Below are 20,561 nucleotides of genomic sequence, written 5' to 3'. Positions count from 1 at the left end.
GAAAATTGCTGACCTGGCCTGACCACCCCTCAAGGAGGGGGGGTCCGCTTCATGACGATCATCAGTCCTTCTTCTTGGTGCCACCGGACCTTGCCTGCAGGCATAGAAACGGATGGACTTGGCGATCGGGACCGAGCCGTTTATATACATATATCTCACGCGCAATTAAGCCGCTCCACAACAACGACAATATAAAACCATCTAAAATATTATATCACCGCGCCTTGTGTAAAGAAAATGTTGGTGCTTGCACATGTAGGGTGTGGAAAAATTAGCTCAGCGGTCATTGCCCTTGCGGCTGACCATACACCTATGCGCATTTAACTAGACCCACCTGACCGTATGTCACCTATTCTCTCCTTTTCTCAGGTTATTAAAATTGTTCGATGCCGACATTCTAAAAGCCACTTAAGGGAAGAAAAATAAATCACAAAATCTAGAAAAGAAAATTTAATGAAAAATTATGGATCGAAGAAAAAAATAGAAAAGAAAATTGTTAAATAATATTAAATATTCCTAGACGTTAACTTAGAAATAGAAGAAAAAAAAATGAAATTTATGCCTAGTTAAGAATAGATTTTTAAAAGGTGCATCATCGGTCTCATTGTGTCCATGGAAGGGTATTATTAAAATACCTCTTCATAACGCTTCTTGTTATTTTGCATATTTCTACATTTCTTTAACAGTTTTTTTTTTTTATTGCAAACGTGAAATTGGGCCCAACGACACCAGCAGCTGTTTAAAAGTCTGTAAGTAGACACACATATATACACATACACTCCGGGTCAGGAGAATAGCGTCTACACAGTGAGACATGCATGCTTAACCATATATAAAATGAATTATTATTAACTACAATCACTACAATTATGCCACTTAATTCCTTTAATTAATTCATTCTTACTTTATATTTTGATTATATTATTTTTATTCATATTTGATCATTCTCTTGAATTCCTATGTCTTAAATTAGCCCCACATATATATACACATGCAGTAAAAATAGTTTTAAGGGTTAGGGTAGAAATAATGGGGGTTACAAACAACATGAAGTCATACAAGTCAAAGTAAAATTATAACGATTAACATGAATTTCTAATCTGATTTTTGGGAGGGGTTCCTAAGGCACATAGCGCAGCAGCAGAAGGTTTTGGGTAGAACCATAATGGCATATTCTTATGTTATTCTACATGGAGGGTGGGTCAAGAGGGAAGAGCACAACCACCTTGCTCTTCACAGTAGGTAGTGGACCTTAAGTTCCGTCCGGGTTTGTAATTCCGATCCCAGTTCCCGTAAATCTGTCTACGATTTTGTTAGGTGACGGAGTTCGTTTTCGCAGCACAACACCCACCCCATTTTCCCTGAGCCTAGCCGGCCAACCTTTAGTAGACAGAGAGTGCTGACGAGACGACACTTCCCGTGTCCGTTACATTCTTTGGACACAACATAGAGCTAAAGCTGAAGCTGCTGCGAGTGATGCTTATCGCAAAACGTTCAATTATTTTATTTGGTGCAGATGTGGCCGGCGATAAAAGTGCCTGATACCAACGACGGCATCGACATCGACATCGACATCAGTGCAGCGTGGCCTGAGCGTAGCTGATGCTTGGAGCTCGCGTTCGGTAGCAGCGGGAACTGGCCAAGCTAATGCCGCACTCGGAGAGCACAATACACGGGGAGTAGGAAGAGCTGCCTGCCTGCCCTGATGCTGTGCCTGCTTCTGCTTCAGAATCTCCCTCTGTTTCTGCCTCTGCCTCAACCTCTGTGCGACTGCAACTGCTGTTGTGGCTTTGACTTCCACTTCTGCTGCTGCTTTGTATATGAGATTCAATTAAAATCTGCAGAGGCCAGGCTGAGGCCAGGCCGGGCCAGCGGAAAAAGCAGCTAAATAATTGACACAAGAAAGCAAAGCCGCAAATTTGCCGAGCAGCAGCAGCAGAAAAAAAATGTGTCATCCTATAAATGTTTGTGCCGATGGTCAGCCTCATAAAGTGGTCTAAGCTGCAGCCAGGCTTCGAGGGGACCGATCTACAATGATTCCACATGGGTAAGTGATGGAACTAGTGTTCCTAGAAGTACATTAAGTTAGCTTTTCAATTCTCTCAAAGTCAAACCTATAAGGTGCCTCAAAGGCTGGAGAAAACTTTCCTAATCCCCAATATTGACTGTCGGTTGAGGCGAAAGATGAAACTTTCGGCTCAAGCCGCACTGTGCACAGCCTGTGTACAGTTGGCACCAAAAGTTGCAATTAAAAGAGTTGAAGCGGAGAGCAGAGTCCGCCCGACAAGTGCTGACCAACAACCCAACTGCGGAAACTGTGGGCGGTGGCCATTGGCAAGTCCAACGCGGGTGTTCCTCGCCAGCAATCGTTCGCTATTGTTTGGTTGCTCCTGCTCCTGCTCTTGCTCTTGCTCTGGCAATTACAATTATTTTATTTAAGCAATTATTGATCGGGTGGCAACCAAAAAGTTAGTTGCCGCCGCAGCACTGCCATTTTGTTTTTGGCCAAAGCCAAAGCGGAAACGGAAAGTGTGCCATTATGTGTGTGAGAGAGAAAAACTGTAGCTGGAGCTTGATTTAGTTATCTGCTCTGCTCCGGCCACGCTAAACTGAATGGAAGCGAGCTCAACCGCACTTTGTGGCCGGCCAGATGTCCGGAGAGAGCGTGTTCCCAGTGTGCAACTCTGGAGTGTCTTGGTTTTTGTGGCAGCAACTGGAGCAGCCAGCAGCCATTCAAATGCGAGTGGCAATGGTGCTTCTAATTTTGTTTTGTCACCGCCATGCCGGTTGCCAGTTGCCAGTTGCTGGCTGCCGGGTGCTGGCACTCATGTTGAACTTTCCACGCGTAACGAGAAAATCAAATCAGAATCGCAATCAAATGCAAATTGGTGTTAGATTGGTTTATGTGTGGCAGACAGCAGCGCGCAGCTCAACTTCAAATTAGACAGCCCCACCGACAGGACCCCGTTGTATCCATCTCACCTCATGCATCCACGCATCTGTCCGGATGCTGGAAGCTGTCACAGCACAGGTCTTCCCCCAGCTGAAAGTGAATTATATTCCATCGCCAGCTATCCTTCGTTGTGGTGGAAAATAAAAGGGCAACGCAGTTAATAAAAAAGTGAAGGAATATGCGACAGCAGCTGTCGCGATTTCAAACAGCTTTCAAATGCCAAAAGGTACGCCACGAATGCCACCAGTCATGTCACGCCAAGGAGAGGCCTCCCCCCGGGCTCACTAAAATTGAGTTTGATCAAATTAACGACTGCCACCTCTGTTCCGGGGGGGAAAGTCTCCTCTGTTTTTAGCGAGTTTTTCCTTTTCTTCTTGAGTTATCTAACAGTTGCTGAGTGGCTGATAAACCATAAATGTGATATTTAATCTGATAGCTTTCAGCATTTTAATTCAAGTAAGCAAACGACTAAGTTTAGGAATCTGTATCTGGTGTGTCTCTTGTATGAGCAAAAGGCACATTCGTCACACTTGTGGATGCTGCTAGGGATGTTCCTACATAAGCACCACCCACATTGGCAGTTCCCAATTGTTTGCATTATATTTCTGCCACATTTATGCAAAGTGGAGACGGTAGAGAGGCGGTTCCACTGGTGAACAGGAGCTGTCCGTTCCCATACGAGTGCTCTGGCTCCTAGTTTGTCTGCCTCCTTGTCTATCCTGCTTTTCTTTTACTTCGATGCACACTAAGGGCCCTGGAAAACTGTCATTGGCAAAATCTAAACAATAAGTTTGTTATTTTTCGAGCACTGCCAACGAACCACAATGAACCCCCGCCCAGCCCATGCCCCATGTGCCACACCCCCCTTAAAGGTTAAGCAATTTGCTTGCCTATCCCTGGCTGACAATTTGAGCTCCGGGGCGTGTTTTTGCTGGCGTTCTTTCAGCCTGTTCCTTCTGCAAGTTCCTCCTCCATTGCGAAACATAATTGATTTCAAACTTTCCTTCTGCACAAAGTTCCATGTGGCCAGATAATTTAACTAATATCAGCAATTGTTTTGCCTAACAGCTATTAATTGTTGCACATTCTGCGCCTGTCACACACAGCTCCAACGCATGCCATAACCAATTATAAATAATTGTCTGAAAAATGCTTACTTTCCCCAAAACTCCACTGGGGACACGACCTGACCCTCTCTTCTAGGCATAGAAAGCTACACACGTAGTCAGGCAGTTAGAAGGGGTGAGCAGGCAACAAAATTTACATATTTGACAGGCCTGTTATGGCCAGGAGCCGAATAGTTTCTCTGGCTTTGACATTTTGTCCAGGCAGTTTTTGCCCAAATATTTGAACAATTTGGTTGGCAGGTTGATTTTGTCGACAGTCGAAATTATTAGACAAAAATTTCACACTCTTCTGGATACGTGCGTCAAGCAATTGAATTCTAAATGTTTCAGTCATTGTCGAGTAGATATAGTACATATGTAGATGATGGAAAGTACATATACCAGCAGTCAGGAAACAACTTCAAGCTGCACAAAAAACTATTCCCTGTGGTTGTTAATGTAAATCACATAATCAGAATTAAGTGCTAGAGGGAACTTAATGTTGTTCCACCATTCCACCCCACTGAAAGAACATTCCGTGCAGCCCTCTTGGTGTTTGACAACTACAATGCTTTTATTGGAACACCGCACAAAATTTATGCACCTTAATATGTGATGCCAAATTATGTACACTTCATTTCATGTACAATATCGCAAGAAAAACAGTTCCCATATATTGTAGCCGTCCCCACACATCAGGTGCAGAAGGTAGATGTTCCAGCAGCCTGTTGACCTGCCTTCGCAGGTGAGGAAAAATACAGAGAGAAAAAACTGTGGACGTGCCAGAGAGTGTGTGGGGAGTTCTCGGTCCAGACCCTATGTGGATATATAAGCACATGCGAACTCGACAAATTCGACACAAATGTGAAAATGCGACAAGATTTATGCCAAAGTAATAAATATAAATGCGGTTTTGAGTAGAAAATAGAATTACAGCAACATTCTGTACACCCCCAAAAGGTGTTTCCATGTACATGTATTTCGTGGTCAAGTGTGTGCTGTGCCTTGGCAGGACTGGGGCAGTAAATCATTGTGGTTTGCCCCAGCCATTTATCGTGCCGCCCCTACGCAGCCCGCTGGCCATATGTTACACGAGTGTAAATATTGAAATAACTTAAGGAAGTCGGCCAGAAATTCTTTGACCGGCCGTTGGCGCCTCTGAACCAGTGGTTCAGGGGACAGCGAGGCGCCACAATAAATCACACAGCCAGAGAGCATCGATCGGACGTATGCGTAATCTTCAACCAAATGGCATTGGCAAAGTAATGCTAAATCCTAATGCTGCACACAACAGAGCTGGCAGGATGAAAAGCGCAAATTTTCGATATTTTTTGGCTTACCAATCAGAATTGAAAATGTACCTTCCACACCCTCGTCCAGCCCTTCACAAAGAGCAGTTTGGAAGGAAGTACCCTACGACTTGCAAAAATATGCAGAATTTGCAGCTTTTTCGAATGGTTTATGGTTATTTGTGTTGCACTCTTAATGCTATTGAACTTGCACTTAACAAATGGCATCGAGCCCTGCCATCAGCTCCGCACCAGCCAGCAGCCTGCGCCTCGGCCGCAGTGCACTCCATTTAGACGATGAAATAAACGTGGCTTCCACTTGCTTCCTTCCTGCCATATATCCTGCATACCCTGCCCTCTCCGCTACATTGGCAACCGCCCCCTGCGTCCACTGTGCGTTCTGTGTTTTTGGCTGTCTTTCAAAACATTTTAGTTACATTTTGTATATTGCATTTCACTATTAGTTTTTGATGTGCGCCAGCAAATTGGAAAAACGATCCAGCACTGGGAGTCTTTCCTGTGCATGGGAGGTAAATGTGTGATTGGTTTGAGGTATTTCACGTTGCACTGTCATCATATTTTAAGACTTTAATGCTGAAGTTCATGGGTTTCGGATGGGCAAACGTAAACTAACGAGATTCTCGGAATCAATTTATATTCATTTGGATTATTTTTGTATTCAATCGAACTGAAATCTTTGCTTTTGCCACACTGAATGCTTAATTGCTTAGATCCTATATTGAAAGTTAATATTTTAAGAGGCTTATCAGACATAAATCAAGGAAAATCCAACACATAAACGTCAAATATTAAAAATGTTCCACATTTATGTAGCCTGTTCTTCTTAGCTAATTAAGACCGAAATGCATCGACAAACAGGCAATAATTAGCAAACAAACTCACACAATTAAAAGAGCTTAAACATGCTGAAATTGTGCATACAAATGGGGTGGGGTCGGGGTTCAGCAAAGGTCTTGCCTTCCAACCACGGATTATACAAACTAAATGCATTCTCATTGTCATTCTGGCTTTTTGCAGCAAGTCTGCTAATCGGTGGCAGAAACGCATTCACATATGTATGTATGTACATGTGAAGTATGTATGTATATGTACCTACATACATACATACATCCGTGTGTATTCGCATGTAATTGAAGGATGTTCTCCCTGAAACGCACACTCTGAAACCATGCTTGTGCCTGGCAAATACAGTGAAACCATAATTGTTGTACTTGGCAGCCTGACTTTTGCGAGCTTTTTGTGCCACAGTCAGCAGCCCCCGCTGTTGGGGCTCGGAAATATGAATAATGCCAGCCATGGGCCCCAGCCCGTGTGCATGTTTGCTCGGCAGTTTGATGTGCGTAGAAGTAGTACTAGTGTTTGCTAAACCCATTTAATGTACCCACTCACCCGGACCCGTCTCTAATTTCGTTTAATTCGCTGCCAGCGGGTGGCGCTTGTGCGTGGTGTGGTTCCGTCGAGATAGTTTGACGCGTATAATGTTTTGGTATTATATTTAATGTGATGGGACCCGCCGTAACTGCAAATTGCTGGCTGGCACTGAGATCTAAGGCACACCCCATGCCGTCTCTCGAAGCCCAGCTCCAGTGACAAGCAGGAGGTATTTGCATGCTGGCCCAGGCAGTTAAATATTTGTTAAGCCACGTGCTTCTAATTAAAATGTGTAACCAAGTAGAGATGATTTAGACTGTGTGCCCTCTGCAACCTGTAACCTGTAGAAGGTTGATAAACAGATTTGCCAGTGCCAAGGATAATCATTAAAATTTAATGGCTCATGAATTGGCCAAAGAAAGTCGAGCTGAGGCTCTCACTTCTAGACTTTTAAATATTTTTTGTTTGAAAAAAATGCATACATGCAGTTTAAAAGTTCCTATTATTAGCATATTAGCATTAAAAGATATAAATTAGAATACATATTCCACATTGAATTATATTTTTGTTAATTCTGTTTAACATTGGGCTGCTTACTAAACGGGATACATATAGAAAACTGCTTTATCGAAAAAAGAACATCGATGATTATCGGGTTAATCATTTTGTTGGGACGTTAAAAGTGTTGATAGGATCAATTTCTACTTAATTTTATGCTAATTGAGTTCCGATAACGGGCAGGCGTACATATAAATAATGCATATATTATTGCTGAACAATTTCCAAGAATTCAACGGATGCTCAATGATGTACATATGTAACTGAAACCGTAACAAAAATCGCATAACAAACGTATTTAACGGTATGCAAACACATTTTTTACTGAAATCAATTCCAGGGCGGCAACGGCAGCATTGCAACGACAATTGCAATTACATATGTATGCAAGCATTGGCAACTGGCAAATTGCTGCACCTTAATTACTTAATGGCTTTAAAATAAGCCGAAGCCATGTCAATTTAACTTGTTCCAGTTCCGCTGCCATCCCTGAACCACACACCCACCGTCATTCTGGCAGCATTGCCGTTCCATTCATAATTGTCTTTTGTAAATAAACCTGACTGCTGGACAGAGCAGCGGCAGGAGCAGCAGCAGGAGCAGGAGCATCGCCAAACGCATGTCGTGAACAGAATTTAATTTTTAATTTACATGTTTCTCCAAGAGAGAGGGATGCAGTGAAGTGTACCAGGGAGTGTAAATGTACATACATACATACATATATAACGAACAGAACTGAACGATTTAAATATGCACTCGTGTGTGTGTGTGTTTTTGTTGTAATGAAATCGCTTTAAATGTTTATGAAAAATTTATGACGCGTGCAAATGGCGCGAAAACAAGTTACTCCCAGTGCCTGCGTCTGTGGGCTGTCGGCTGTCGGCTGTGGGCTGTTGGGAGTGGATCCCAGCCCAGAGAGGCTTATTCGAGGGAGTCCTTGCATGGGTGAAAATGATGGCGCCAAGCTTTGCCGGACATGCAGCGTTGCATGCAAAATATGCTATGAAAAGAATTCGGACGCTTGTACTCGCATTTGTGTATTGCTCTTTCTGGCTGAATGTTGCTGTTGTTTTTGTTTCTTTTTGTGGTCGAACACGTGCAAGCTGCACGCTGTGCACGGCCAATAGGTGACCAAGTGCATGGACGCCTCGGCCCGCACGTGATTGCAAAAGCGATTATATTTGTTGGTTAACTCATTTTACTCCAAAATTGCGCAAACAATGGCATCCAAACAAAAAAGAACCATTACAGTTTATGTATAAATGTCATACACACATTTGCATATGTATGTATGTATATGCTTATATAATTATATACATGTATGATAACTGTGCGTTAACATTGCCAGAATTATGGCAAAGCGTGATGCAGGGTCTATTTCCATGGGGTGAGGTCTTTTCGGATAGAGAGCGGGAAACAGCATTGATAATGTCTCTTAACGACGCCTGACATAAAGAGAACCAAAACAAAAAGAGTGTGAACCTCACAGCAGAGTAAGCGCCGTACCTTGTACCGTACACCTTGGTAATAACCGCTTTGTCCTCTTTTCTCTTCATTGCCTACTTATGTGCGAGCGCGTTAAGGCGCGAACAGAAGAGAGAGGCTCCGCTTTGACCGTTTCAACACTAACAACAAAGAGGGAGAAATAGAAAGGGAGAGAGCACACAACTTTGACCGTTTCAATACTAATGAGGCTGTCAAGTATTTTGCATATAAAAAAACCAAACAAGAGAGAAAAGCTTTCAGTTTGGTCGTTTTTTTATGTTAATGGTTAAGCACACGCAGGCACACACACACACACTCACAATCGCGGAAGCCCTTGAACGTGTGTATGCCCCACACGCGCACACAAGTAAATTAAAACTAGGCTGGAAGCCGGTGGGAGTCGACAGTGCGGCGTTTGTAGTAGTGGAAGTCAATTTTTCGATAATTTGAAAAGTTTATTTAATACAAAACGTGATTCAATTACAAAACTGACCGAAAAATACACACGCACTGCAGATTGCCAGACTCACTGGAAGCTGAGGGTGGGGATGTGGGTGGCTGGTGTGTCCGGCTCCACCCTATAATGACCCTTGTCGCTGTCGCTGTCCAGGTCCTGAACCGAAACTAGTTTTCGCTTGTAAAGCGCAGCGTGTGCGCCATTTTTGCTGTTGCCGTCCCTTTGCTTTTCACCATTATTGTTGTTCTCTTGCTGGTGCCATACAATGGCGCTTTGTTAATGTAACGGAAATGTAGCAGCATCAGCGCCAGCAGTGGGTAGCAATAGTAGGAAGCTGGCAGCACATGTTCCGAACCGGGTCGCCACCATTAACAGTTTCTGACCAGTGCTAGGTTCCACGTTGTGTAGTTGGCAGCAACACTAATATACATACATCCTGCAGCCGAATATAATTTGAAATTTATATTAAAAGTCACAATTTTAATCGGATTTTTGATCATTTCCCTTTCATTAAGGGTTCGCTAATTTTAAACTTAATTTTAAAGTAATTATTTCTGCTAAAGCCAATTATTATTCACATACTTATGTACACATTTGCATTTTGATATGTAAAAGAAACTGTTTTGATATATTTGCCATAAGAGCGTTACATATTCGTTATCCCAAAGATACATGAAGTACTTGGTTATTCGGTCCCAAAAGGTTTTCTTTCTGTCAACTTGCCACCAGGCCAATGAATTTTTATGCAAATTGCAGCCGCCTTGCAGCTGACAACGTCAGCACCAAGCCAAGATGCCGACGCACTTGCAAAACTTTTTTGCCACCCCAGACACTTGAGGCAGTCGCCATAAATCTTTGAGAAGCTGCCACCCCCCAGAAGGTGATATAGAGGAATCCCCGTTCCCTTTCCCGTCCCTTCTTTCGTGTTCACCTTGTTAGCTTTGGCCGACGGGGGCTTGGTGGGAAAAATACTCGAGGCAATCAGACGGCATTTGCATAATTTGACAATTGTTTTCAAATTGCAATAACAATTTTAGCTTAATTGTTTTGCACACAGCTCCAAGTAAGTCCCCCTGCCTCCCTTTGTCCCGTCTGTCCGCCTCGCTGGGTTAATTTCCATTCATTTGATTAGTGGTCGAAAGTTGCTCCTCTCTTGCACAGTTTTTGGGGGAAATGCCACACGCAGAAACTTTTTCAATTCAATTGTAAAATAAATATTTTACAAATAATTGTTGCCCCTCCCGCACTGCTGCCCCGCTGCCCTGCGTGTTGCATCTCCGAATAAAAATATCTGGAAAAGTTTCTATTTTATGCGCCATTTTTTTAATGGCCACACAATTTGCTGCGTTTAGCTGTGGCAGGGTGGCAGGGAAGAGTGTCCTGCGCAGGGTACAAACTGGGGAAGGGGAACAAGATGAACCGCAGCTGCTGCACAATTAAAATGCATGACTATTGTCAAGGCAAATTGCTCGTAGAGTGGGCTACGAGCAGCAGGGACTGCGCTGACAATGGCAGAACAATTGAGTCTGGGGGAAGGGGAGAGGACAGAATGGAACCCGGCGAACTGCTGGTAATGGCCGATATGATTGAGCCCTATATGTTTATGCAAAGTTGTCCTGGGCTTTAACTTATCCACTCACCACTGAAACTTTTGCCAAAGCACCAGATGCGATTTCGAATTTCCTTGTTATTTTAGGCGGGTGAAGTTCTTGGAAGTTGGAAGACGAAGGCCAAAGAGTCAGGATACAGCAGCAACAAGGCTGTCAGTGTGCTATCGGACCGAAAGAGTGTTTGTGGAATCGTAAAAGTGAGTTAAAAACATTAATTTTATTTCCATAGCATACATTTTGAAACACTAAATTTAAAATCCATTTTTTCAGGGGGAACTACTACAGCGGTTCTCGTCATAATGCATTCCACAAATATCAAAGTCATGCAACATAAGTCCTGTCATAATTCGACGAATTTGCATAGCCACATGTCAGAAGCAGACGCTGACCAGGAACTCGACGGTTTGCATGTAATTAAAATGCTGCGAAATTATACATTAGATTTCTAAACTTGCCTACATCCGATGGCTAAACAATGGCCTCCAAACATCTGCCAGAGCGATGCACCTGAACACGAGCAACAAAACAAAACAAAACACAGTAGAACTGGAGCAAGACCAACAACCATTGGCACTCCGAGCAGACAGTGCTAAGAGGTCGCATGGCTGGGCTTGGTTAGCCAAGCCAACCAGCCATTTCCTGTTGCACAATTTTAAGCCAGCGCACACAGACGAGTCCATATCGCATATACGAGCCATGATTTTGCAAGTATGTTCTAGAGATGTGAAGGCGCTGAGCCGAAGTATGATATTATATTCCAAGTAAGAGATTGCAGAATTGACACTCAATCTAGTAAATGTGCAGAGGCCTGAATTGCCAATTTAAGCACATTTTTCATAAGCAATTAAAGGCAAATCATTTCCATTTACCAAATAAAATAAAATTGTATTTAATGCTCTTAAAAATTTCGTTTATTTCAGCTGCATTTATTTGTTTTTAGAGAATCATTTTCCATCGCTGTAAGCGGATAAGTACCTAATGAAACTTTGTCTAACTTTGTACGTCTTTTAATATTCACTTTATTTTTGTTTTATTTCTCCCTTAGATCACGCACTCATCTCTAATCGTTGTTGGCCTTTAATGGAGCTTGCATAAATTTGCGCAGCCTTGGCAGGCTACCGAACGCTGGCTGGGATATTGCTGGATGGCGACAACAAACACCACCGCCGACACACACACCGCAAAATAAGGTTTTTGGGTTAAACTGCAAGTTTTTGTTGACATTTAAATTTGCATGGCAACATTTTGGCTGCAGCCAGTGGCAGTGCCAGAGAGTCGGAGCCACACCGACCACGGCCAGCCTGTCATATTTGATGTGCTCCCAAGCCAGAGGCGGAAGTCCGCTGCCAACTGTCAACCGGCTGCCTGTGTGTGTGTGTGTACATATGTGGGCGTGAGTGTGCGTTAACTGGTTTTAAATTTGTTTTAATTAAGGCAGCACTGCCCATTGTAGCAGCAACACATGTACAGCACACCGCTCCCCACTCTCTCACTCTGTCTTCATAAAATATTCAGTATATTTTTAAGTGCTGGGCGCGGAAAAATTCCTGATCCTAAAAGTATGCAATGCTGAGAGAAAATTGCAATGCCACCAAGTTCTTCCACCTGCTGCTGCGAAAATGGGTGGGAAAATGGACAAAACCCTCAGCATTTTCTTTCCCGCCAGGCCCATCAACATAAACAGCTGCTTGCCGCTAAGTGTACGAATACCTTGGGATGCGACCACGGAAACGACATTGCAAAGCATGGAATGGACACGGCCAAATGGACAACTGAATAACTGGCCAACAGATGGACACCCGGTAGGTGACGTCGTCAAGGCGATGAAAGTGCCAACGCAGGCTGGCCCCCATGGACTTTTGTTCTCCCTTGCCAGATGATGCTCCAGACTCTGCTGGCTGCTTTCAGCGCATCAAAGTGGTGCCAAATGCCACGGAGACGCAAAAAGACAACAATATTGGTAAGTAGCTTAGCAGCTTTTACCTGTATAAACCAGTAAAGTTTTATTTTGTGTTCTTTTTTTCAGGCACCTTAGCACATCTGCAGGTAATGTGGCTGGGAAGTACAGAGATTGAGAATGGTAAGATAAGTTTACTCCTAGCCCTACCCAAAAGTTGATGAGAATCACATGACACTGACAGGATCACCGGTTAGGGGTGCCACTTGCGGAATTTGATTTCATTCGCATCACCTTTTTAACACTTTTCTTTGATTGCTCCACTTAAGGAACCGTATTGTCCGTTATTAATTCTACCAGTTAGTTCATTCATGCACCACTAAAGCTCACCTCTGCTTCAATTTCCCTATATTTTGTGCTTTGCAAGTCGTTCAAAAGCTTTTCCAATGAATGTAAATATCTACATGTAAAGCACTCCTTGAGGGCTGCTACAAGTGCTGCAGTAGCAACCAGAACAGCTCTTTTCTGTTCTCGTTGAATACTTTCAGGCTGGTCAAGCCTGAGCTTAACATCATTATGATTTGTTTTATTACTACATTTGTAATACTAAATTATAGCTGAATACTTCTGAGAGATATTTAAACGAATTGTAAGTAGGAATATCTTTTGATAATTTATAAAATGTATTGCATATTTTAATAGACAATCAATGAGCTCATCATAAGTGGCTTCTACTGTGCTTGAGATATTACAGCTACGTTTTTTTTGCAAAGTGTAATCATTAGTTGTAGACTTTGTGTGGGAGCTTTTGTGAGATTCATCTCTTTCTGCCACTCTCTTTGAACGTGCTCTTCAACGAAAATGACGATCAAAACAAAACCGATACATAAAACAAACAAAATAATTGGTCTTGATGTTAGTGTGCTGCATATGGAATCGCGAGGTGGGAGCATAACTTGTTTTGTGTTTTTTTGTTTCTTTTTATTGCTTCAGACATATGTACATATCTGCGTGTATTTTGGGAATTATTTTAGAAGAGCAGAGAGAGTTAAGCGAGCAAACAAGAACCTTTGCACCACGCATAGGGGATTAAACAAGCTGATAGTCAAATTAAGAAAAATTTTGATTAGTCTACGTGTTCGGGGGGCCTGACCATTGGTTTTTGCAAACCTATTTCATGAATGTAAAAATTTTTACATGTATAAAAGTATAGTCGTTAATTGGTCTCACTTCGGGCAATTCGGATCTGAGAGCTTTCGCTTAAATGTTCTCCGGAAACGTATGGTCTGAAGCAAACCAAACAGTCTGGACAGTCTTCGCTGAGAGTGGAACGAGTGAAGTTCAATCTCCATGCTGTTAACATTTACTTTGCTGGGCGTGGCCCTGGCTCTGGCCTACAATTTCTACCGCAATACCTACAGCTACTGGGAACGGAAAGGAGTGCCAAATGAACGCCCTCTGCCGCTGATAGGAAATGTGAAAGGATTAGGATCCAAGTACCATTTTCGTGACATAAACCAAAGGATCTACGACAAGTTCAAGGGACGCGCGCCTTTGGCTGGAATGTTCACTTTCTTCAAGCGGACTGCACTCATCATTGATCTGGATTTGGTCAAGCAAGTGCTGATCAAGGACTTCAATATCTTTCAAGATCGTGGATTGTTTAGTAATGTGAAAGATGATCCGTTGACGGCTCACCTACTGACTCTGGAGGGCGACGAGTGGCGTTCAATGAGGCAAAAGATGACGCCGGTTTTCACCTCTGGAAAGATGAAGCAAATGTCCGGAGTGATCGTTGAGGTTGGCCATCGTCTGGCCGAGGCCATGGACAAGGCCGTGAGTGCTGCCGTAGTGGATAATGGCGATGTGGAGCTCAAGGATGTTTGTGCCAGATTCACGACAGATGTAATAGGCACATGTGCCTTTGGGCTGGAGTGCCACAGTTTGAGCGATCCCAATGCCGAGTTCCGCGCAAAGGGCAGGATGATCTTTGAGCAGCCTCGCCACTCCCCATTGGTGCAATTTTTCGTCTTTACCAATGCCAAAATGGCGGAAAAACTACGCATGAAACTGTTGCCCGACGAGTTGTCGGAGTTCTTTATGAATGCTGTAAGAAACACCGTCGACTATCGCCTGAAGAATGAAATCAAGCGAAACGATTTTCTCGACGAGTTGATTCAGTTGCGTGCCGAGAACGAGGAGGCCGCCAAGCAAGGAAAGGCAATTGATCTGTCCAGTGGCTTGACCCTCGAGCAAATGGCTGCCCAGGCTTTCGTATTCTTCGTAGCTGGTTTCGAGACTTCTTCGAGCACAATGTCCTACTGTTTGTACGAACTGGCGCTGCATCCCGATATCCAGCGGCGTGTGAGAGAGGAAATCGAAGCTGTGCTCAAGACTACGGAAGGAGGCGAGATAACATATGATGCAGTGGCAGAGATGCACTATCTAGACAAGGTCTTAGCAGGTGCATAAATACAATATACATTTAAAAATTCTCTTCTAATCAGTTTTTCCCTACAGAAACCCTGCGGAAACATCCCATCATTCCTCAACTGATACGAGAGGCCAATCGGAACTACAAAGTGCCCAACACGGACATCATCATTGACAAGGGCACAACCGTATTAATACCTGTGCACAACATTCATCACGATCCTGAAATATATCCAAAACCCGAACATTTCGATCCGAGTCGCTTCGAGACGGATCAAGTCAAGGCACGCCATCCGATGGCCTATTTGCCCTTTGGGGACGGACAACGTAACTGCATAGGCTTGAGATTTGGTAAACTTCAGGCCAAGATTGGCCTGGTGTCACTGCTGCGACGCTTCAAGTTTGGCGTCTCCAAACGCACCGAAATTCCTCTGATTCTGGATACTCGCGGTTTTCCTTTAGCCACAAAGAATGGCATTCACCTGAAAGTGGAGCGTATCTGAGTTTTGGGATTATTTTTGTTTATAATAAACCATTTCGTTTGCGATAAATGCGCAGTATTTGGAAGCAACCGAGTAGGCAGAGGTATGCCCATTACCCATGACTCAATCCAGAACGTCAGAGAGATAAAATTATAGCAGAGAGAGAGAGATAGAGAACTTATGGAAAGCTTTCCTCTCTACAAGCAAAGTCAGTTGTTTTCCAGATTCAGTTGCATTTCAATCGAGTGGACGGCAGCATGTGGACTCTGTTGGCTCTCCTTTTTGTTGCTGGCGCTTTGATTTATGCCCGACTGCGTCGACACTATGACTACTGGCGTCGTAGGGGCGTGGCCGGGGAGAAACCTGAACTTTTCCTGGGCAACATGCGAGGCTTTGGCAAGAAGCTACACTGGACTGACATCAATTGGCGCATTTATCAACAGTTTCGAGCAACAGAACGCTTCTGTGGCTACTTCACCTTCCTGAACAAAGCGCTCTTTGTGATGGACCTGGAGCTGATTAGGAAAATAATGATAAGTGATTTTAGCAGCTTCGCGGACCGTGGACTCTTTCACAATGTCAAGGACGATCCGCTGACCGGAAACCTGCTGTTTCTGGACGGGCCCGAGTGGCGCTGGCTGAGGCAGAACCTGACGCAGGTCTTCACCTCCGGCAAGATGAAGTTTATGTTCCCCACCATGCTTAGCGTGGGGGAGAAGCTCACGCAGGCTTGCGAGTTGCAAGTCGGTGAGATAGAGGCCAAGGACTTGTGTGCCCGCTTCAGTACGGATGTCATTGGCAGCTGTGCCTTTGGCCTGGAGTGCAACAGCCTTAAGGATCCCAATTCTGAATTCCGTCGCATGGGTCGCTCCGTGACAACCAATCCTCTCCACTCGGGCATGGCGCAGGCCTTCATGTTTGCCCAGCCCAACCTGGCGAGGATGCTACACATGCGACTCTTCCGGCCCGAGGTGAGCGAGTTCTTCCTGGACACAGTCCGCCAGACACTGGATTACAGGAAGCGCGAGAATGTGCAGCGCAATGATTTGCTGCAACTGCTAATGGAACTGCGGGAAGAGGGCACCAAGGATGGGCTCTCCTTCGAACAGATTGCCGCTCAGGCCATGGTGTTCTTCCTGGCCGGCTTTGACACCTCCTCGACAACGATGTCCTTCTGCCTGTATGAACTGGCGCTGAATCCCGATGTTCAGGACAGGTTGCGCAGTGAAATCCTAGATGTTCTTGGTCGCAACAATGACCAGTTGACGTATGAGTCCATTCAAGAGATGCCGTACCTAGATCAAGTGGTCGCAGAGACGCTACGGAAGTATCCCATACTGCCGCATCTTGTGCGCCAAACTACCAAAGAATATCGTGTACCGGACAGCAAACTCACATTGGAGCCGGGCACGAGAGTGATGATCCCCGTGCATAGCATACAGCATGACCCAGAGCTGTATCCACAGCCGGAAACCTTTGATCCAAGCCGCTTCGAGCCGGATCAAGTAAAGGCCCGTCATCCGATGGCCTATTTGCCCTTTGGCGAAGGTCCACGCAACTGCATTGGCGAGCGGTTCGGTAAAATGCAGGTGAAAATTGGCATTTCCTACATTCTGCGCGATTTCAAGTTCAGCCAAACCGAGCGCACCCAAATCCCATTGAAGTTCTCGAGTCGAACTTTTATTATAGGGACCCAAGCCGGCATACACCTAAAAATGGAAAAACTGGCCGCACCCTAAAAACTGATAATGAGTGCCAAAATCCAGGTGATTGCATATGTACATATGTATGTATATGTACTTATGTACATCAATATATACATACATATTAAGACCCGGTAATCAGATTGATAAAAAGCTTCACACACAAAGAGAGAAAAGTGAAATGTGAACAAACGAACTGCACTTGAAACAGCAATTTCCTAAACAGTGGCTGTATGCGAAACTTATGGTATTAATACATTGCATTGGTCATAGAATAATGTTAAGAGAAAACCTCTGTATGAGAGCATTGCAAAGAGTAAATCAAAATAAAGAATATGTGCTCATTCTTTGGTGTAATTAATGCACTCCATTGGTCATAGAATAATATTAAGAGAGAGCATTGCAAAGGGTAAATCAAAATAAAGAATATTTGCTTATTCTTTGGCGTAACACTCTTACGAGTACATATATTAAGAGTGCGCATTGATCGATCAGCTAGCTGTTGTACATAATTTAAATTGCGATTGCCTGCAAACTCTCATACAGTTGCTGAAAAAGCGTGGGCGCACATCTCCGCTCTCCCTTTTTTCCAGCCCGCCAGCGCACGTAAACAATTTTGCACCCTCCTCTTTGCTTTCTATTTTTCAAGATCAACGATAGGCACACACTCACACATACACATTTCAATGCCGTTTCTTTTTTGTGCGTCTCTTGTCACTTCTCTCATCACATTCGCTTTAGCATCGCTCAAAGCTCTCCGCTTTGCCAGAGTTTCCATTCGAGTGCAAATTGTGCGCGAGGTTATCTGCTCTCTGTTTTGCTTGTTTACGTTGCCGCCGACTTTGCTCCCCCGGTAGCTGTTGCTGCTGCTCTAATCACTGCGTGAAGGCAGCTTTTGAGTGCAGTTGAAAGTGAAACTCTGAGGAGAATGCTGGATGTGATTGCAACGCTGTTGATTACCCTGGCCATTGGCTTCTGGTATGTGCGCACGAGGCTGAGCTACTGGGCCAGGCGTGGGATCGGACATGTGAGGCCCAGCTTTCCCATGGGCAACATGGATGGACTGCGCAGGACAAAGCACTTTAACGATATTGTGACGCCATTGTACGAACTGTTCAAGGGCAGCGGAGCACCATTTGCCGGCATGTACATGATGCTGCGACCCGTGGTTTTGGTTCTGGACCTAGAACTGGCCAAGGAGGTGTTGATCAGAGACTTTGCGAACTTTGAGGATCGTGGCATGTATCACAACGAGCGGGACGATCCTCTGACCGGGCACCTCTTCCGAATCGATGGACCCAAGTGGCGGCCACTGCGCCACAAGATGTCACCCACGTTCACGTCGGGCAAGATGAAATTCATGTTCCCCACCGTGTGCGAGGTGGGCGTGGACTTGGCCGAGGTCTGCGGCGAGCTGGCTTCGAACGCCATGTGCGGCATCCTGGAGATCAGTGATATTATGGCGAGATACACCTCCGACGTGATTGGCCGCTGTGTGTTCGGCCTGGAGTGCAACGGATTGCGAAATCCCGAGGCCGAGTTTGCCGTGATGGGTCGCAGGGCATTCACCGAACGTCGCCACAACAAACTGATCGATGGCTTCATCGAGAGCTTCCCAGACTTGGCACGTCGTCTGCGCCTGTGTCAGATACATCCGGACATCACCGACTTCTACGTACGCATTGTGAAGGAGACCGTGAAGCAGAGGGAGGAGCAGGGAGTTGTGAGGAACGATTTCATGAATCTCCTCATCGAAATGAAACGGAGCGGCGAGCTCACCCTGGAGGAGATGGCTGCCCAGGCGTTCATCTTCTTTGCGGCCGGCTTCGACACCTCAGCCTCGACCTTGGGATTCGCACTGTACGAGTTGGCCCGCCAGCCACAGCTGCAGGACAAGTTGAGGCAAGAAATTGAAGCTGCCCTGCAACTGCATGAGGGACAATTTACTTACGATTCAATGCAAGAGCTGCGCTACATGGAACTGGTCATAGCAGGTAATGTACTGGAGATGTTCATCTGTCAAACATGAATTATGAGCATTTTACCACCCACAGAAACACTGAGAAAATATCCACCACTGCCACATCTCACGCGCATCTCCAAGAACTGGTATGCCGCTAAAGGCCACAGGCACTTTTACATAGAGCCCGGACAGATGCTTTTAATACCTGTGTATGGCATTCACCACGATCCCGCCATCTACCCAGAGCCACACAAATTCATACCCGAGCGATTCATGGCCGATCAGCTGGCCCAGCGACCCACCGCCGCCTGGCTGCCCTTTGGCGATGGGCCCCGCAACTGCATCGGTATGCGTTTCGGCAAGATGCAGACGAACATTGCCCTGGTCCAGCTACTCAGACGGTTCCACTTCAGTGTTTGTCCACGCACGGCGCCCAAAATTGAATTTGTCAAATCAAATATACTGCTATGCCCAGCGAATGGCATCTACTTGAAGGTGCAAGAGATAAGCAGCCGCAAATGATGGCCAGACTCATGGACTGCGTAAGAGATACCACAAATAATTGTGTTCACCAGCGAATTTCGAACTGATATTACTAGCATACATACATATACTGTTTTTTATCATACCGAATCGAGCCTGAAACAAATTCTCTATCTTGCTGTTAAATTTTGTTGGGCTAGCACTTACGATTAAACCGCATATTGATTAATTCGTGTTTTAGGTGACAGAATTATTAATACGTTTATCAGTTCAGGTATAGCGAATATAACAGCGTTACTAGGCAAATAAGTTTGGTATTTCACATTCAATGCTGGTATTTCACAATCATATTTAAATTCCGAGCTATTAAGTGAATTCAACTATTTTTTTTACATTTATTTACCACTGTATTAATTAGTTAACAGTTTTATTTATCTTCACGTCTGTCACGAGCTAAAGCCATCTCCTCAATCAATCTAACTTGTGTTTTTATCAAAAAATAGTAAAGAACTTTGGTTTAGTACCACTCAATTTTTTAAAACTCACTTTGGTGTGCTAGAATGTATGCGCTTTTAGCTATTCCACCATGCGTTGCAGAAATCAAATCAAAGTCAAGATACCCCATCACTTGGGTGTAAAATTTCAACTAGAGAGAGGCGCATTTCAGTAGAGTATCAAAAGCTTACTGGAGACAGAGAGAGAGAGAGAGAGAGAGAGAGACGGCGAGCGAGAGCTTTTACCCATATAACC

At 44.5% G+C, this 20,561-nt stretch overlaps 4 protein-coding genes and 1 long non-coding RNA gene across 5 annotated transcripts in view; 4 read left to right on the top strand and 1 right to left on the bottom strand.

Moving 5' to 3' along the window:
* The first annotated feature begins 1,837 nt into the window (after positions 1 to 1,837).
* On the top strand, positions 1,838 to 11,670 carry LOC117890993. Its single transcript, XR_004648607.1, has 3 exons — positions 1,838 to 2,047; positions 10,937 to 11,047; positions 11,121 to 11,670. It is a non-coding gene; the product is annotated as an uncharacterized LOC117890993 (long non-coding RNA).
* Positions 10,156 to 20,561, bottom strand: part of LOC117890985 (cytochrome P450 6a8) — an 18,816-nt gene continuing 8,410 nt past the window's right edge. Inside the window, exon 3 of the mRNA XM_034796134.1 lies at positions 10,156 to 10,171. Coding sequence (XP_034652025.1) covers positions 10,168 to 10,171 — 4 coding nt within the window. The 3' untranslated portion in view covers positions 10,156 to 10,167. The remainder of the gene's footprint in view (positions 10,172 to 20,561) is intronic.
* On the top strand, positions 14,054 to 15,699 carry LOC117890982 (probable cytochrome P450 6a14). The gene is made up of 2 exons (XM_034796131.1): positions 14,054 to 15,211; positions 15,268 to 15,699. The coding sequence occupies exons 1-2, from the start codon at positions 14,098 to 14,100 to the stop codon at positions 15,681 to 15,683; spliced, it is 1,530 nt and encodes a 509-aa protein (XP_034652022.1). The 5' UTR covers positions 14,054 to 14,097; the 3' UTR covers positions 15,684 to 15,699.
* On the top strand, positions 15,877 to 17,709 carry LOC117890991 (probable cytochrome P450 6a13). The gene has a single exon (XM_034796142.1). The coding sequence runs from the start codon at positions 15,920 to 15,922 to the stop codon at positions 17,399 to 17,401; it is 1,482 nt and encodes a 493-aa protein (XP_034652033.1). The 5' UTR covers positions 15,877 to 15,919; the 3' UTR covers positions 17,402 to 17,709.
* Positions 18,186 to 20,286, top strand: LOC117890988 (cytochrome P450 6a22). The gene is made up of 2 exons (XM_034796139.1): positions 18,186 to 19,359; positions 19,420 to 20,286. The coding sequence occupies exons 1-2, from the start codon at positions 18,294 to 18,296 to the stop codon at positions 19,848 to 19,850; spliced, it is 1,497 nt and encodes a 498-aa protein (XP_034652030.1). The 5' UTR covers positions 18,186 to 18,293; the 3' UTR covers positions 19,851 to 20,286.

Source organism: Drosophila subobscura, chromosome E (genome assembly GCF_008121235.1).
Source record: "Drosophila subobscura isolate 14011-0131.10 chromosome E, UCBerk_Dsub_1.0, whole genome shotgun sequence".
In the NCBI taxonomy this organism is placed as follows: Eukaryota; Metazoa; Arthropoda; class Insecta; order Diptera; family Drosophilidae; genus Drosophila; species Drosophila subobscura.
This window is presented reverse-complemented; position numbering and strand designations above follow the sequence as displayed.

What these genes read in the sequence shown, in the direction of transcription:
- LOC117890982 (XM_034796131.1), top strand. Translation starts at nt 14,098, where the DNA reads ATGCTGTTAACATTTACTTTGCTGGGCGTGGCCCTGGCTCTGGCCTAC. An exon ending in TCTAGACAAGGTCTTAGCAG is followed by an intron (nt 15,212 to 15,267) that starts GTGCATAAATAC and finishes TTTTCCCTACAG; the next exon opens with AAACCCTGCGGAAACATCCC.
- LOC117890991 (XM_034796142.1), top strand. Translation starts at nt 15,920, where the DNA reads ATGTGGACTCTGTTGGCTCTCCTTTTTGTTGCTGGCGCTTTGATTTAT.
- LOC117890988 (XM_034796139.1), top strand. Translation starts at nt 18,294, where the DNA reads ATGCTGGATGTGATTGCAACGCTGTTGATTACCCTGGCCATTGGCTTC. An exon ending in CATGGAACTGGTCATAGCAG is followed by an intron (nt 19,360 to 19,419) that starts GTAATGTACTGG and finishes TACCACCCACAG; the next exon opens with AAACACTGAGAAAATATCCA.